This window comes from Erpetoichthys calabaricus, chromosome 3 (assembly GCF_900747795.2).
Source record: "Erpetoichthys calabaricus chromosome 3, fErpCal1.3, whole genome shotgun sequence".
Taxonomy (NCBI): Eukaryota; Metazoa; Chordata; class Cladistia; order Polypteriformes; family Polypteridae; genus Erpetoichthys; species Erpetoichthys calabaricus.
Window position 1 is genome coordinate 184,940,726 of NC_041396.2, and position 18,759 is coordinate 184,959,484.

At 39.1% G+C, this 18,759-nt stretch overlaps 1 protein-coding gene across 1 annotated transcript in view; it reads right to left on the minus strand.

Annotated features, from left to right (window-relative positions):
* Window positions 1-4,833: 4,833 nt before the first annotated feature.
* Window positions 4,834-18,759, minus strand: part of slc16a10 (solute carrier family 16 member 10) — a 185,372-nt gene continuing 171,446 nt past the window's right edge. Inside the window, exon 6 of the mRNA XM_028797595.2 lies at window positions 4,834-12,626. Coding sequence (XP_028653428.1) covers window positions 12,445-12,626 — 182 coding nt within the window. The 3' untranslated portion in view covers window positions 4,834-12,444. The remainder of the gene's footprint in view (window positions 12,627-18,759) is intronic.

Sequence of the window (18,759 nt, forward strand, 5' to 3'; positions counted from 1 at the left end):
GATTGTTGTTTGTCAATATAATATTAGTGTACAGAGTTTGTTCCTTGTTCTGCATTCCCTTATGTAAAATTACCCTCCCCTCTCTATTGTTATATTTTCATATTTATTTTGTAAATATTACACTCAGATAGGCTTAGAAGGTGTGAGGGATTGCCGGCCATATATTCCGGCCAACACCTCCAAGCCGCCAGATGCAGCCCTCCTTGCAGCATGGAGGTGCCCCGAATGCCAGCAGGGAATCATGGACCTTGGAGTTTTTCTTCACAGCCCCGCTGGATACCATGGGGGCCGCCAGGAGTCGCTGCAGGGAGGCCCAGGGATTTATGCTTTCCGTATAGCCCGGAAGTATTTCCAAGTCACGGGAACAGAAGAAATGATATACTTCCGGGCTGAAGAAAAGGAGAAGTTTTTACCTGACCCAGAAGTGATAGAAAGTCACATGGACTGAGGGACAGAACCACTTCCGGGTCAAGGACTATAAGAGGATTGTGGGAAATCCCAGACGTTGAGCTGAGCTGGGTGAAAGGGTGGCAACGCGTCTGGGAGTGGAGGATTAATTATTGATAGTATTATTGTGTATTATATGAGTATAGTTATTATTATAAAATAAATTCACATTGGACTTTTATCTGGTGTCTGGCGTCTCAAAGAAGGGTTCAAGGGAGCGATAGCACCTTCTATCTGTTACAAAGGCCATATCGTACTGCTCTTTTGCTACGTTTTGCTTAGATGCTGTGACAATCTGTAATTGAACTCTGGAACTTTACTCACAGATGTTTCATTCAGATCAGCGCCATGTGAATTTGTTTTTCTGTTTGGCTTATACTTCTATGCATTTGTCTAAGTCTACATACATTTTCTTTTAGTTTATCTCAGTGTACAACTCACATCATAACCTTGGATTAGAATGACCTGTCAATTTATGACTCAAACAGCAGGTGGAACGTTTCTGTATCAAAGGAACTGGACTGGCATAGTTAAGCAATCTTGACAAGGTATTTGAACAAATTTGTATGATTATGTTTTCGGGACAGGCTGTCCATCATCAGAGTAGTATTTGGCATTAAAAAGAGACCCTCTGAGGGTGAGCGAGAGAATCATCCACCTGGACATCAAAGCCCCTGTTCATGCATCAGCCTGACTTAGGAGTCAAGGTAAGCCATTTGAAAGATGCACTTTCTTTCTCTTGGTGTCCCACACAGATGTTTCTCTTGATGTTATTCTTGAGCTTCGATATTCTTCCAGAAAGTATTTGATTTTGGAACAAGGATGTTTTATAGGGCTCTATGGTCAGACTTTGCAATGATTATCATTTATGCTATTATTCATTTTCACTTCTACTATCCAATTTTAATAAACACTATTTTACTTTAAATTTATATTCTTTGCACATCTTGAGTGACTTTAGTAAATACTTGGCAAATGGTGTGGGTAGATTGCCATTTTTTTCCCATAGACTTAGCAGCTGAGGAGGGACACCTTCAAAATTAAGTAAAATGGAAAGAAGTAATGTGACATTGGCAAGTGTCAATAACCAGCCAGCCTTCAGTGTCTAGAGGACATTCAGGAACTAAGGTGTACCAGTCTTCAACATTGAGGGGATATCCAGAGACCCAAGTTTGTCAGCTTTTAGTGTTGTGGGGACATCTAGGGAGGGAGGTGTGTCAACCTCCTGTGTCTGGAGCAGTATTTCTCAATCACTGGTCAGTAAACTTGCAACGGTCTGTTAGGAAATTTGTTTCAGTGAAAAATCAGTAAATTTCCAGGTCATTTTTTAACCACTTTTGTGATAGCATTTCCAAAAGAAAATTCTGTCCTGTTCAATATGGATGCTCAAAACTCCATGGGGAAACAGCCAAACCACTTTCCGTGCTAATGTTGGATAATCTGGGCGCTTGAAACGCCAAGGAAGATCAATGCCTCGGATCTAATGTCAATAAATCTGGATGTCCAAAAATCCAAGGGAGAACACCCCCCAAGATCTAATGCTAGTAGATCTGGATGGTAGAATCACTGCTTTACGGAAAAAGAGAGTACCAAGACGTTATTTATTTCCACCTCAGGCCCTAGTTGGACAATTTATGATACAGAGTAAGTTGTATATTGTCCATTTCCCCAGTGTGTGGAGATTTTTTTTTCTAATGTTAGTCTACAAATCAAAACGGTTGAAAACTGCTGGTCTAGTGAATATCCAGGGACCAATGTATACTATCCTCCAATGTCTAGGATACATCCAAGAATATGCTTGTGGATCTCTCAAGCCAAAGCTAGTGAGTCCTTATGTGGAGCGAGTACATAGGAGTGATAGACGGTGCAGGCATGTTTCATTATCAGTGCTTAAGATCAAGAACGAATTGGATTCTATGTATGTGTGCATGAGTTCAACATAGGATATGCAAGAGTAGGCCAAACCATAGTGAACTTGGTGAGTCCCACTCACCCAACGATAATACAAAGCCTCATTTGAAGCCTGAGGCTACATTTCAAAAGCAAAGCCTTATTCTGAGTAGAGCACCAGGCATGAAGCACAACCTATGAAACACTGCCTTATAGACAAACTTATTCAACTTATTTTCTATACTAATAAAAGGCAAAACCCTCACTGACTCACTCATCACTAACTCTCCAACTTCCCATGTAGGCAGAAGGCTGAAATTTGGCAGGCTCATTCCTTATAGCTTACTTACAAGAGTTAAGCAGGTTTCATTTCGAAATCCCACACGTAACGGTCATAATGGTTGGCAACATCCGCCATGTTAAACTTTCTTATTTATGGCCCGATCTTCACGAAATTTGGTAGGCGGCTTCCCTGCGCTAACCGAAACCGATGTACGTACTTATTTCGGTGGTATGACGCCACTGTCGGCCGCCATATTGAACTTTCCAACGGTCTTTGTTACTTATGGGCCCATCTTCAAGAAATTTGGTACGTGGGTTCCCAACGCTAACTGAATACTACTTACGTACATATATACGTCCATAGCCTGCAGCTTGGTCGCCGTGTGAGGTGGTGTTGGGTCCCCCATCCCCACGCCTCCCACGTAGTTGGCTGCCTGCCTATATAAGGCCGTCTGTTGCTCCGGTCTCTTCATTCCTTTCCTTGCTTCGCCACGGTATTCACATCTCCCTGCTGATAACTGCAGCCTTTTTATTTAATCCACGGCTTCTCCGCTGTTTTATTGTTTGTTTATTATGATTATAGTTATTGTGTAGGTATTTTAGACTTAGTTTACATTGTTCAGGTGCCCATTTCCTTTATCATTCCAACTGTACCCCCATTATCGAGGTGATCACCATCGATCAAAGAACTATCACTTACCGAGTGGTTTCCATGCCCGGAGATGGCAACTGCCTTTTCCATTCTCTGTGTTACATATTGCACGGCCATGTCAGACTCACTCTTGATATCCGGAGGAACATTGTGTCTTATGTATTGAATGACTGGGACAGGTTCAAGGTGTGGACTGTTGACGGTACAGGAGATAATTATACTACACAGGAGCACTATAAGAGTGAAATGCTTAAGCCCTTCACCTATGGTTCTGCATGTGAGTTGATGGCTGCCGCTGAATTGTTCAGTTTTCACTTTCAAGTGTACCGAAATAGCCAGATATTTTACACCTTTGGACAACCGCCAATGCCTCTTAAACATCTTAGATTCACAGCTGACGATTTGAGTAGTGGACACTTTGATGTTTATGAATGTTTGTTTAACTCTTTGAGGGCTGAATATTTTTTTCCAAAAAAGTTTATGAAAAGCAATGGTTTCACACAGAAATCAACATAAAACGTCTGTTGCTGCATGCTGTGGCTGCCAGTTTGTGAAGAATGTGCAGCAGGTTTGCTGCCAGGCTGTCTTCACGTGGCTGGGGCAGCAGCAGCAGCGATCACGGTGGTTTGTTAAGTGGCAGTTCTACCTGGTGAATATTGTCAGTACCACGATTAGCTGGGGACCATTCAACTGAAGCTGGAGCCTCACATTCGTTTTCGATCACTTGTATCAAAATCAGAGTCCAACAAGTCATAGTCCAGTTCAGAGATAATAGGCAAAATGTTGTCTGCGGAGTATTTTGCTTTACGCATTCGCTTTGATCTCTCGCCAGATTTCAGTCCTATTTTTGCCGTTGTTTGCGCATTGCTACTCACGCGAGCGCAGGAAATCTCGGTCAAACCAATGAATCTAACGTTCCTTCAGACAACGAGAGTCCAACTAAAACATAACAGTTGGTTTTGTCAAAGTTTCCAGTTGATTACCATCATCAACTCCTCCTTTTGACAAAAGTCAACATCAGCTCTGAAAGAGTTAAACTCTCAAAAGCTGGATGCGAAGTTATCGATGAAACCCATTTCAATTCAAACGCCTCCAATTTCCAGTAAGGCTCTGCTTCACAATGACAATTAATAAGTCTCAGGGACAGACCCTACAAAAGGTTGGCATTGATTTGAGGCAAGATTGCTTTTCACATGGCCAACTATACGTTGCATGCTCAAGAGTAAGCTAAGCACACAGCTTGGTATTATTACAACCGGAGGGCCGAATTGACAACGTGGTATACAAAGAGATCCTTAACAAATAATTATTGGTGTATTTTCCCTCGGTTTAAAAAGGTTTACTTTCTTCTTAATAAAAATTTTAAAGCAGTACTTCACCGCTGCGATGCACGGGTATTTTGCTAGTTATAAATATTCGCACAGCTTGCAAAGCTTTGGATTGTGCATCTCCTAAAAATCTGCTGAGACTATAAATGTGTAACCTTTGATTTGCTCTTCCCACGGTTTTTTTAATTTTTATTTTTAGTTAATAAAAAATCAGACACAATGTGGACACCAGAATTGAAAAAGCAAATTTTACTTTGAAAATATTTTGCAATATAAGCATATATATATTTTTTCATGTCTCAAAGAGACCTTTGCATTTCATATAATCAGATTTAATATAAACATGCAATTGGCAACATATACAAGGAAAATAACGCATATGCTCTTAAATGAATGAACAGCATGCATACTCAGGGTGGCGCACTTACCCATTCACTCTGTTATTAATTCATATTTGTACTGCACATATAATCCAGCAATGGAAAAAAAATCAATGAAGACAAACATTAATATTAATTAATTCAACAAGGAAGATTTTCACCTGCATTCCTGAAAAGGTTCCATTTTTAAATCTGTACATTGAGACTAAAGTGGTTCAAGAGAACTCACAGAGAGCTTTGCTATTTAATTTGAATTCACTGAGATTTTTTTTGATAAGTCTCCATGCTTTCGCAACCTTAGTGAGGGATTAATGCTTGAAATGGTTTATACTTCCCTCATTACTGCACCCAACTAATCTCATTGTTAGGGTTGTAGAGTGTTAGCACCTGCCCTGGCAGCAGTGGGCTTTGGTTAGGGCATTGCCAAGGGACAGTCAAAATAAAAACAAATGTATGTTTGCCAAAAAACAGTGACAGGCATGATTTATTTGGTGCTTTTTTCCACTGCCGGTTATGCACTTGCACAATGAACGGAATGCACAACTTTACATTTTATGTGCCTGAGCCACCCTGTACAAAAACATAAGGCATACAAGCAAAATGATCATAAACAATACCTCCATCATCTCATAATATTTAAAGACTCATGATAAGCAAAAAATAAAATACAAACTTCAAAAAATAAGGACAATCAAGAGAAGAAACTGTAATGGCAAAATACTTCAAATGAAAAGTGATTATTTAAGCAACATAAACGCAGCACCACTGACGCTTTCATGGTCCTGGCTTTGTATTTTTTTTAAGAGGTGCAGAGAAAAAAATGGTGAAAACATGCGTGACTTGTCTGTCTCTTGAAATTAGACCAAGCAAACAAGCCTCTGCCAGCTGCATGCTGACATGATTTGGTTCTTAGCATTTAAAAGTAAAAACAAATGATAATTGTAGAGTAAAATTACAATAAAAAGTTCATCATGAATCACTGTTCTCTCTTCTCCCACAATTAAGACCATGTCAGTCATTGGGCATTTGAGGTTCCTGATTTACAATTGACTGCCCTAATGAAATAAATTATTTAAAAAAAATATAGACGAAAACCTGACTTCAGGATATTAAAGAACACTTTTGCTTTTGAAACACTGTCGAGCAAACTGCAATTTAACTAAAAACCCACAGCCTCAGCAAAGGAGAAGATACAGTGCAGATCGGTTTTTCCTGAATTTGGGGTGTGAGTGACATTAGCAAGAGTATCTTCAGAGAAAATCTTCCTTCTACCCCACCATTGTCATTTTAGCAAACAAACCTGCTTGATAGTCTCAAAAAGCAGATGCAGTGTTGTATGCTGATAAAATCTCTGTGCGTAATGAGTTTTGTGATCATTAGGGTTACCGATTGAAAGCATTTCTGGTTCACATTTGAATCGTTCATCTTCCATCCATTCCTGCACTATCCAAGCAGGCCTGTCCAATTTGGAGTCTCCAGTCTCCCTTATTCTGTCCGCATTTAAACAAAACAAAATAAAAATGGTGGCTGCAGTTCGATTAGATCTGCATCCTCCCACTCAGCTCCCATCATCCTGAACATGAAGGCTTCAATTTAATGCTTACTTCAAGCTTATGCATTTCTTACACCAAGTTATTTAAGTTATTAATGTATTACTTATCACACATTTAAATTCTAGTAATGATTTGAGTATTGTACTTTTACATTCTTCTTAAAGGCACAGTCATTAGAGTTTAGCAGCTAAGCTTTTCGCTCCATATTGTTCTGTATTTATAATTTGTACATGACAATTACAGTTTGAGTTGATTTTTTTGATCAGTCTAAGGCGGGCATCGAAACAGAACTCAATCGATCAGTGATATTACCAATGGGCAACTCTAGAAAAATGATGGGGTAGAAGTGATTTTTGGTCTTTTCTAGATAGTGAAAGAAGATTTGCCTTTACTGGACCAAAAACATGACAAAAATTTTTATTCATTATACTGCAGTTCTAAGGTTCATAACAAAGCATGTTGTCACATAAATACATGTCAGCATCACCTCAGTGGAGCTCAGTCTCTCCTTCCAATCTGCACTTTGTATCTTCTTGCTTACTGCTGGTGGGGGCTTTTCATTATTTTTGCCTCTTTTGAAAGCCTTTCTTTGGTACTTCTTCATCCCCTCTGATCATTGATATTAGAAGAGGATTGATCTTATCGTCAATGAGATGCCCTTGGTTGACTGCGGCATGCCACACATCATCCAAGGCCTGTACAATAAAGATGTCCGATTAATCAACTGATTGGCTTACCAAAAGAAACCAAAATCTACAACCCTAAATAATCATTCATCTGTTCTCATATGTCACAAAAACGTCTATTGACTAAAACAGGATTCACAAGCAGCTTTAATACAACAAAGCAGTAGAACACCACTGTGAATAAAACATTCTTTAAGAGTGAAATGTATATTTTTACCTTTGTGATTTACAAAGTAACTAAGACAAGATAAAAATGATCTTCATTTCTTCGGTCAAAAACAAATAAAAAAAAAAATATATAAATAAAATCTGCTGGTCCAGACAGTCATCCATAATTGTCATACGGAACAAAGAAGAAGAATGCTACATGCATTTGGCCTCACCGGAGGTGATTATGCTAACAATGCACTTCAACAATGATTTAAATGAAGCAAGAAAGACCAGTCAGTTTCAAAACAAGGCAAAACTGGAGAACAATTACAAAAAAACAACTTTGAATTGGCTGGACTTAAATTCAGTCATCTGTTTCTTTCATTCGGCACAACATGGCCTTTTTTTTCCTGTGCTTGTTACCTTCACAGTATTTATTACCTTGGCTAGTTTTCATATTTGTGCAAGTTATTATAAGGCAACCTTGGTTCGAAAGGAATGGACTGCAGAAAACTAAGACAGACAGACAGACAGACAGACAAATAGACCATGAGTTGAACTGCCTGGGACATTTCTAGGTTTATCATTTTATTTCTGTCCAGGACACCTAGACTATGTTGCACACCAGTTTTCAGGTGCATCCTTCATCATTATGCATTATCTTAAATTAAAAGGCTTGTTCAACAGGACATGCTTTTCCCATCCAAGAAAAGAATCTTCCATGTCCTAACCCAGGGGCGCCCAACTCCTGTCCTGGAGGGCCGCAGTGGCTGCAGGTTTTCATTCTAATCCTTTTCTTAATTAGTGACCTGTATTTTGCTGCTAATTAACTTCTTTTGAATTCATTTTATTTGATTTGCTCTTGAAGACTCAGACCCCTCAGCTGTTTCTTTTTCCTTAATTAACAGCCAAACAATAATGAGATACAAAATGAGCCAAAACAGGAGCAGCAAACTGTGACCATCCTACAATATCTGGAAATAAAGAAAGGTGAAGGTCTCAGGAATGTTGATCTGCTCATAGAAAAGAGAAAATCCACAATTTCATAAATGTCTAATATTGTACAATGAGAGCACTAACAAGCCATGGAATTAAAGAGTTTAATTAACGACAAGAATCTGCGCCTCATTAAGCAACTGGTTGGTGTGAAATTGGTTGGAGTTTGAGACCCTTAGGTGGTCTTCTGTTGGCTCCCTCACTTCACATTTTACTTCTGTTTGGGTGCCATTTAAGGAAAGAAATGAAGCAATTCAGAGGAACGATGAAGAAATTCAGGGAAAAATTTCTTAAAAACCAAGTCGAATAAAATTAATTCAAAAGAAGTTAATTAGCAGCAAAAACAGATCACTAATTAAGAAAAGGGTTAGAATAAAAACCTGCAGCCACTGTGGCCCTCCAGGACTGGAGTTGGGCACCCCTGTCCTAACCTAACAGACACCTTGATAATCTGCTTGACTGATTAAAGTCATATATTCTCCTGTCTGAAGGACTGCAAAAATATTAAACATTACAAGGTCATGTGAAAAGGCAATTTCCCCTTTGGGACTAATAAAGAATATCAAATCAAAATCAAAAATTACAATTATATTCACATCCCATTAGAGGAGCATCCTCCAAACCTCTGAAGCTGGTATGTCCTTCCTGGTGATGCCAGTTAAATAAATGGCCCACCAGTGCGGCCGACGTAGGGGAGTGCAGATGAGGGAAATCTTGAGCTGTTTTCAGACTCTCACAAGGTATGCTGGACTGACATCAACGATGAGACCATCACAGCCAGCACAGTCACAAACATGTCAGTAATATTTCTAGTAAACAGATACAATTATACAAAATATGATTTAGGTTTCTGCCTTCCAGTCCTTAATGAGGTAAAGTTACATATAGCAAGCAACACACACCAAAAATAACATACATTAATAAGCCATGTTCCCTTTGAGAGTAAAACAACAAATCAGTCTAATGCTGCCTGTTAGATAAACGAACAGAGAAAGGTAAAAAGTAATATGGCGTTGTTAGTAGTGTGCTTGTATTATTTTAAAAGCAGTAAGGGCTCCTCCTGTATGGACGCAATGCTAATTCCAACAGCGCCTACCATTAGTGCCACACTGCACAACAAGCTGTCAAATTGTTCACGCAGAGAAACCTCTGAAACACGTGTAAGAGAAAGCCGGGAAGATTACTGAGTAGCTGAGTAAGAGTGAGCGCCACTTAGTGATTTGGAATTATTGGGAAAGAATCAGTTCTTTAATGCAACAGTGAGAAAGCAAATCATGTACAAACGGAAACGAAATTGGCCAGGCGATGATTTCTGAAGTGACAGATACATGAAGTCATATGCAGCATACTATTTAACATGGTAAATTCCATCTGAAATTAACTTTACGGAATAGCAATCGGATTCCTTACAGACAAACACGAGTAAGGAAATGAGAGTGCTAATGGAAAGTTATTATAACTGGCGAATAGGGCTGGCAATACAACTAAATTGTTACTAATAAAAGTACCATTATTAGTATTATAAAGAATATACTTAAAATTAGGATTCTCATTCTTCCAGAATATAAGTACTGTTTAGAGTTATTGGTAACTGATACTCTGCTAATAATAAAAGAAGGATTTTCAAAATATACTGTAGTTATTCATTGACCCACCTTTGGTATTCTGCATAATTCAATTCAGGGCTTCAGGAAGCCCAAGCCAATAATGGCGGAGTTGAAAGAACTAACCCATTATGGGATGTCAGCCCCATTCACACCAATTTGAAGTCACCAATTGGTTTAACACAAGGGAGGAAACTGGAGCACTGGGAGCGAACTACACATAGACTGTGTCCGGGCCAGTGTTAACCACCTTATTATTATTAAACAATATCAATAAAGTTACTATTGAATAAGGTTTTCTAATAAAAGTACCACTATTATCATTAGTAGTAGCATTATTCGATCATTACTAGTAAAAGTACCATTATTTTAATTATACAGGATAGGATTTCTGATTTTTGTTTTCTTTTTCTGATCCCATATGAACTAACATCTTCTAATGGACTGAAGCACAGAACGGCTCGTTGTTTTTTTTTTCAGATTCTCCCCATCTAGTAAGTGCTGCTACAGATTATTGTGAAGAAGACACTGCCTGCGTGAACAGAATTCAGATTTATAGTAAACTCCGTCTGCTTTTATGAGCATCACTGCCTGTCAATACTGCAAATTCTGAAGAAAAAACTGAGGTAGGTTTGTAGTAGCTGGTAAATTGTGATTAAAGTAAGTCAAGAGATCTGTATTTGCAAACATAACAGTAATAAATTAAGCCAAAAATGCATCACATGAGCACCAACCAAAGCACAAATAGATGTATTTTTCCTGACAGAATAAAAGTGATGTAAAAATCACTGAAATATTGAAAGCGACAATTGACAAATGAAGTAATAAAATGGCCAGTCATGCCAAGGGTTTGAAGGGAGCTCCAGAAGCGCACGTCTTTGAGAGGGTCGAGGCAGAATGTTAATACGACGTTCATGCTGAGCAGCGATTGTACACAAAATAGAATAACAGGCAAAAAAAAAAAAAAGTAATTCTTAGTCACAAACTGAAAATGCTGGGGCTCACTTGGGGTCTCTATTTACATTTCTGCTGTAATGTATGACTTCTATAAACACAATATTGTACTCTGCGTAGACAGGACGACTTGTCCCATGCTGCTGGGTGGCTCATCTGTTCATATAATCTACCCTTTTATTCAGTAATGTGAGCAAAACAAAAAGAGCTATCTTAAACAGGATACATGAGGTACAGTCATTCCGCTTCACGAAACATGAAGGAAGAGAGTAAACTGACACCAGAAATTCTGTGCCAGGTTTGTAAGTCTGAGTAGCCAAAGAACCAAAGAAGAAATATTGCTTCATATCCTACTTATAGCTCCACATTACAAATGAGGCACTGCTGCCAGTGAGATGACCGCTGACTCAGTGGCAGGAGTGATCTCTAACACTGTATATTGCTTACTAAGCCAAAGCTGGCCTAGCTTAGGACATCATTGTACTTTATAGGCCAAAAAAAAAAAAAATCACAAAAAAATGATGCCAATATAGCCAGATTACTAAATATCCTCAACAACCTCTGAGAAAACAATGTCTACCTAAATGCAACATGTCCTAAATATTTTAATAAATCTGAATGCAAGGCTTCTTCTTGGCTGCCAGACGGATTTTTAAGCAGCTGGCATACAAAGAGCGTAATCCTATATCCTCGTAAAAGACAAGTGCCATCATGGACTGGCAAACATGAGGAGACATAAATCACGTCAGTACATATAGGGGCTCCTGTCTTCTTTACCCCCTGTCACTGTTTAGCCTGCATGGCCGTGCTTTTAAGAGAGAGATTCATATTCTGTTAGAAAAAATGGGGCAACTTTCCCAATATTGTGCTTTCATTCCCTCATGTGTGGCACCTAGAAATGTTATATGCACTTGGTTCCAATTTTATGTGTGGCTTTGTCTTATGCACAAAATATAAATTATTTTCTTGCCATGCTCAGCATCTTATTTAAATATACTCTAGAAAGACAACAGCTCCCAGGTAACTGTCCATCCCAGATTGAGCTGAAAGCGCTGTTGTGTTTCTTTTGTTAAAATACACAAGGCAGCCTGTCGTGACTTTTAAGGCAGATTTAAGAAACTCCTATTGTGCTTTATCACATGGATGTGTAAATACAAATTTCAGATTATTTCTACAAAACAAGCAGCAATTTTGGTCAACTAAATATGAAGATTTTCACGTAAATAAGAACTTTCTGAATAATCGCCAACAGTGCCTGCCTTTTACTTAACTCATCATAACAGCATAATAGAGATTAAAAGGAATGCACTTGCACAGGATGGATAGAAATATTGAATCCCTTTTTGAACTATACGTCTGACCAAAGCTAACATCTAAAGTAAGGTCATAATGCACTAGATCACACAATCCGTTGTGTGCCTTCTCCCCCCTCTTACTCGCAGCATCATTCAGATTTGTTACATTTTCAGCACACACACTCTTAAATTCTGCATGTGCTATACTTGACGTCATTTTCTACTGGTCAACATTTATCTGAAGGCTCATTGATTTTTTCTTTGGCTTCTCCTTCTTCTGCTTGCTTCTTCCTCATATTTCGATGATGAACCCAAGGGATGAAGCACAACACTGCTCCTCCAATGATTGGTGGGATTCCTGCCAAGTAGAAGGCCACGTCGTAGGAGCCAAGTCTGTCACGTAGAAAGCCTGTGAAGAAAAGTAATAAAGACATTGTTAAAAGATGCCCCCTTGGTGGCCTATGGGCAAACACTTACAAAGACCTAGGGATGAGGTGGACGAGGGATGAAAAAGCTGGTATGCAGGCAAAACACAGAAAACAGAGCCGTGTGTTTCAGCCTGTCTGTGAGACACCATCGGTTATATCAGTTTAATTATACACTTACCTCCCATTTTAGATCTGCTGCCTGCACAAGTATCTATCTGTTTACTTGGAAGTAGAGAACTACAGCCTACCCTGGAAGCACTGGGTGCAGATCAGCAACCAGTATTGTCCATTGAGAGGCAATTTAGAGTCAGCCGTTAACTGAAAACACGCATTGATTTAGCATGAGAGAGAAAACGTGAGCACCTAGAGAGATGATGCCCTCATACACATAGAGGGAATGGAGCTGTAAAGTGGCAGACAAACTTGTGCGCTATCATGCCACATTTATGCGCCTGCTGATTCAAACTCCTTCACACACACCACAGTGATGATGACCTCCTGTAATCCTGCTCTCTGTGGAATTGTAACAGATAACTGGCTTTGTATTACATTTAGTGTATTTGCTTCATACTTTTAACTTGATCTAAAGTTTTCATTAACAGTCTCTGTTTTTCTGATATTTTCATAGTTGGCCACACTGAAGAAATGCTCATCGCAATTCTAGCTGTTTTTACCCTCACATTTTAGTCTTTATGCTGTTTATGCTGTACTCAACGCTTGTTTCTTATTATGATCAAAATGTACAGTTTGTCTTGCACATTTGTCTGATCTCTGGGCACACTGTCTTACACAATCATAGGGGACAAAACTAATTTAAACAAATAAATAGAAAAAGCAACTAGAAGAATAAAGGTATTCTTGTCATATACAGTAAGTGACATCAACATGGCCTTGTTGAGATGACCCCTCTCACTACAGGTTCTATTACTGCCACAAATTTTGGATGAGTGGGTCAATGCAGATAACATAGAAGCCAGGCTTTGCTTGTTCCTGACACTTGTTAAAAAGCAGAACGTTAAGTTCTGCATTTTTAAAAATGACACACTTCATTGGCTTGGTGGAAACTTTCATCTAATCTAAACAGATTGTTGTACACTCAGTCGCAGTTTGCCATTCCTTCTCCTAATTCCTTGTGATGTAAGAGCTGGAAGAACAAAGAAAAGCCATAAGGAACTCTGGATGCCTCAGATAATGTTCTTCTCTTCTCCCACCTGAAGACCAGAAACTGGTCAAGGAAGGCCATGCTCAGGTGGAGCACTGGAATCTCAGGTTATGAGGACCATCCAGTGAGAGAAGTGAAGCCATCTTAAAGGTCACATGGCCCAAAGACCAGTAGTAAAGGGGAGGACCAGAAATAAAACTGTTAGTTCACCTTTGATTCTGAAGCGGGAGGAGAACTCTGCCGAGGGTGCAAAGTGTGCACCAGGGGACTTGTGCCTGCCTCTCCAAAAAATAAGGGTTGAGGTCTCAGTGTGGGCTAATCATAATTCCAGGGAGCTGATAAGCCAAGCCTCGACCTCCATGACTGGCTAAACTTAAGGATTTAAAAAAAGGAGGACTGTAGTCTCTGTGTGGACTTCATGTGATATCAAGGAGTAGGTAAGCCGAGCCTCAAACTTCATGACTGCCTGAACTGACACCAAATGACCGATATGATTGTTTTTCCTTACGGGAAATGAAATCTTTTTTTTTACATATTAAGTAGTGGATCCCTTATGCTACACACCCCACTGTGGCTGCGCCTCCCACCTTCACATGTACACCTTGTCATTGTTATTGTGACAGCTCTTTGTTTTCATGGCAGAGTCTGATGCTCCCTGTTAGTTGTAGGACCATAGTGTTTTTAAATGAAATAGCTTCACTCAGGAAATTTTGGTTGAAATTGTTAGAATCGGTTTTTAATTATTGATATATATTAATAAGGAACAAGTTTGAATGTACATGGAAAAGCTAAAATCTACAGTATAGTTTGACGGATGTTGACAACTAACTTTTGCTAAATAAGATATGCCTTATGAAATAGTAACTTTTGCTGAATGTTTGTTCTGAACAATCATTAGCAGGGACTTAATAATGAAATAGCTCTTTCTAAATGATATAACTCTGTGTCACTTATGAAACAGGTTCAGTACGCCCATAAACAATGGTGCTCCCATCTGCGTACTGATTCCAAGTAACTTTATATTAATTTATTTCTTTAAATCTGTTTATCTACTCCTCAGATTCCACTCATTCCTTGGTCCAGTTGATCTCCTCTGTCATAATTTTTTAAACCCGTCTCCAGACTGCTTGGTAGACAATGGGGAACCTTTTTTGACTTTCATTGAGAAGAATATGTAATTGTTTCTGCATGGCTGATTAGAATGTCAGAGCAAAATGGGAGAATACTGTATAAGTAAAATTAAGCCATTATTGATTTTTAACTAATACTAGCTGAAATACCCAGTGTTGCCCAGGAGGAAAATAAAGTGTGTTTTTTTTTTAATCGTTTGAGAAAAATATAATTAAAAAAAGCACAACTTTAAAAATAAAAATAAATGAACAAACAATGAAAACTCACTAATGTGTTTGTCTTGTGGTCTTGTATGTATGTTATCGTCCATTTGATACTCGGACCTGGCCAACTCTATTTAATTTCAAAAGCAACACGCGGTGGTGCTCAAACATAAAGAATGCTGGCAGTCACCTCCAGTTCGCCCTCTGGTGGTCGTTCCGAGTGTCAACTGGATGATAACATGCATACAAAATCGCAAGATTACCCCCCACCCTACCCAGAAGGGGGTGGGTTAGGGTTGATTTCACCCTACGGTATTTGTAGCCAACCAATGAGAAACATGTGTACCAAGTTTCATGAAAACCGCTCCAGCTGTTCGGAAGTGATGCTGGAAGATACATACAGTACATTGATTTTTATATTAACTAAAATTACCACATATGTAAAAAAAAAAAAAAAAACAAATCAACCAGTCAATCTATTTATTATGTCCACTGGACCCCAGGCACAAAGAGCACAGCCGTCTATTCCACACTCTCGTATAACATACAGTGGCACTCTGAGGCCAAAGAACCGGCATTGAAGCTTGAAGTTTCTTAACACTTACGGTGTCTTTGGGTCAAATGTGCCCTAATTTTGTGTTTGAGATCAATAAAAGTCCATTTGTTAAATGTCATTTGTTCAGCCCATAAAAACATCCTAAATGTCATGTGTTCTGAAAGTTGGGATCATCTGTGCTACATGTGAAGATAGTCAATTAATATAAAATAAGTTTGGGCACCTAAAGGGAGGTGTAAGAACTGGGCTAAAAAAAGACCTATACGGCACATCATGGGGTCATCACGTGAATACTTTGTAAGGGTGAACTTAGAGAGTATGCACATCTTCTAAAGGTACAAGGCACTGGGCTGACTTCTATGTTGTTTACCCTCTCTAGTTCTTTTTAAATTCAGTTCAGTCATTATTGTTTTAGAATATTCTATTTCATCTGAGCTATACAGCCTTATTATTATTATGATTATTATGAGAGGTGAGCGATAGCAATTTGTATACAGTACAGTCAAGTTGCAATATAGCCTTGATTTTGTTTTAAGGTGCCTAATGAAGAACTGGATGTAATTTTCATTGGGGGTGCAAGAGCACATTTAGAGAGGCCAAGGGCTACTGGCTGTGGAAACGTTTAATAACCACCGCTCTAGGAGGAAGGCATGCAGACTGTGAGATGAGAAGGCAACACATGCAGCACTTAACATCTCATTGTGACCAGACACAGGCTACAAAGGTATAATTTGATAGAAAAGAGATACATTATTAAATTCATTGATTTGTAGATCAGCAATATTATGAATACCTTTACCTGTGCAGAGAAACACCACATAAAAGCAATGGCCTGAAACAGTGCAGGTGCTGAACATCATCTGCTTTGAGTATAAAATCAGATCTTAACAAAAGCAAGCCTTTTTGTGTTATGTTTCTTTATTCATCTATCCATCCATTATCCAACCTACTATATTCTAACACAGGGTCATGAGGGTCTGTTGGAGCCAATCCCAGCCAACACAGGGCGAAGGCAGGAACAAATCTTGGGCAGGGTGCCAACCCACCACAGGGCTTACACACACACACACACACACACCCACACCAAGCACACACTAGGGACAATTTCGGATCTCCAATGCACCTAACCTGCATGTCTTTGGACTGTGGGAGGAAACCCACGCAGACACGGGGAGAACATGCAAACTCCACGCAGGGAGGACCAGGGAAGCGAACCCAGGTCTCCTAACTACTGTATGAGGCAGCAGCGCTGTTTCTTTATTCATTCATTTGAATGTAACTTTTCAAATCAATTGTTCCACAATTCAGGTGACTTTGTTGACTTGGCTTTATTGTTTTTCTGTACAGCTGCGAATTTCTCCCACAAGCTGTTAAAAACTGCTCACGACTCGCCATCCAGCACTAGAAACACAGCACTACAACTTCAGTGCTGTAAGGTAAAGGATGTGCTCGTCTAGCTTTGTTCACAAACAGCAGATGTTCATTTTTCACTTTTTACCACATGATGGCAGTATAAACATGCCAAATAGGGTTTTCAAAATTATACCATTAAAAAAGAACATTTTTCACTAAAAAAAGTTTACAGCTTGAAAACTTGCTGGTTGAACTTCATGTACATTTATTTTATGATGATCATTTTTATCATTTATGTATGTGTTGACCTTTAAATTCCAAAAATATTCTCAGTGGGCGTACCATTAAAATAAATAAAATCCCAGCACCAGTAAAAAAAAAGAGCTAATGAGCTAAAATCAGACTTGTTATTTTGTATAAACCCTTCCAGAGTTGGCTTTTGCCTTATTTTTAATGCTCTCGCCTAATCTAGGGTTGACTTTGGACTGGCATCTGGAGCTGGAGTATTTTATGCTTTATGCCTGATTTTAACCCTTAACTGGATTAAACGGGTTTGAAAATAGAGGAATGTAATGGATGGATGGTCTTTTGTACATACCTGTCTATATTCCTTATGTTTAGTTTGTATATTGAGATATAAGTTGGACTCTTTGGATTTAAAACGTTTATACAGTATATGTAACCCTTTAATCAGTGCTGCTGCTATTCAAGGCAAGGATCTGACAAATGCCCAGAGTCACAGATGCATTCGCCAGTCCTAATTCCAAAGTTGCACTTTTTGATTTGTTGTGATTTCCCTTAGTATCACTGCTTTAAGTCAGTGCTTAACTTGGAGATATTCTTCGGAAATTAAAAAAAATTTTCATATTGTATTCCATGCTACTACGTTTTAATCAGTCCTGCTTATAAAAAGGTTAAGTGTGACAGTTGTCCACTCTATAACATCTGCATTATCTGGTGTAAAGTTCATCATCATCACATATTAGCTATAATAGTATTCACCACACTTTCCAATCAAGGCTTTATGCTCAAACTGGTAAAATAAGAATGCACAGCAGGGGGCAATAGACTTTGATCTATCTGGTGCTGTAATAAATCAGTGTGTGATGTCTTAGGAGGAAGCCTGCAATGTTTCTCCAGGATGACAGAAGGTAGGCAACCCAGAATGTGCTTGAGATGCCTGAATTAAGAATGAGAGAGAAGCCATGAAGGGCTGGTAAAAGGCAGCAAGGCTCCCAGCTCACTAGGTTGAAGGGGTGGATGTCTCCTTACAAAGGAAAAGTGCCAAGATGCCATCTTAGAGAAGAGACTGGCACTATGGTGTTCTGACAGACAGCTCTAGGTCTGTAAGGGTGCAAGAGGACATCTGATCTCAGGTTGGAACAGGCAGAGCCATGCTGTTTCTTGGAATGTGGTCAGCTGAGGAGCTACATTGGAAATGTTTAATGGACACCGAGGCATAATAGAATACAAGATGCCACTATAAGAAGTTTTAGCCTGGTGTCCCTGTAACCAAACAAGAAACAACAATGGCTACAGAAGTGATTTGGGGGCTTAGCCAGAAATGACAAATGGTAAAAAACAAACCAGGGCCATGGGAGAGAGTTTCAGTGCTCCTGGAAAGGTGCAGAAGAAATGGGCCAGACACTCCACCTGACAGACAGCAGTTCAAATATCTGTATAGACCTGGCCTGTTGGTACTTTTTGTT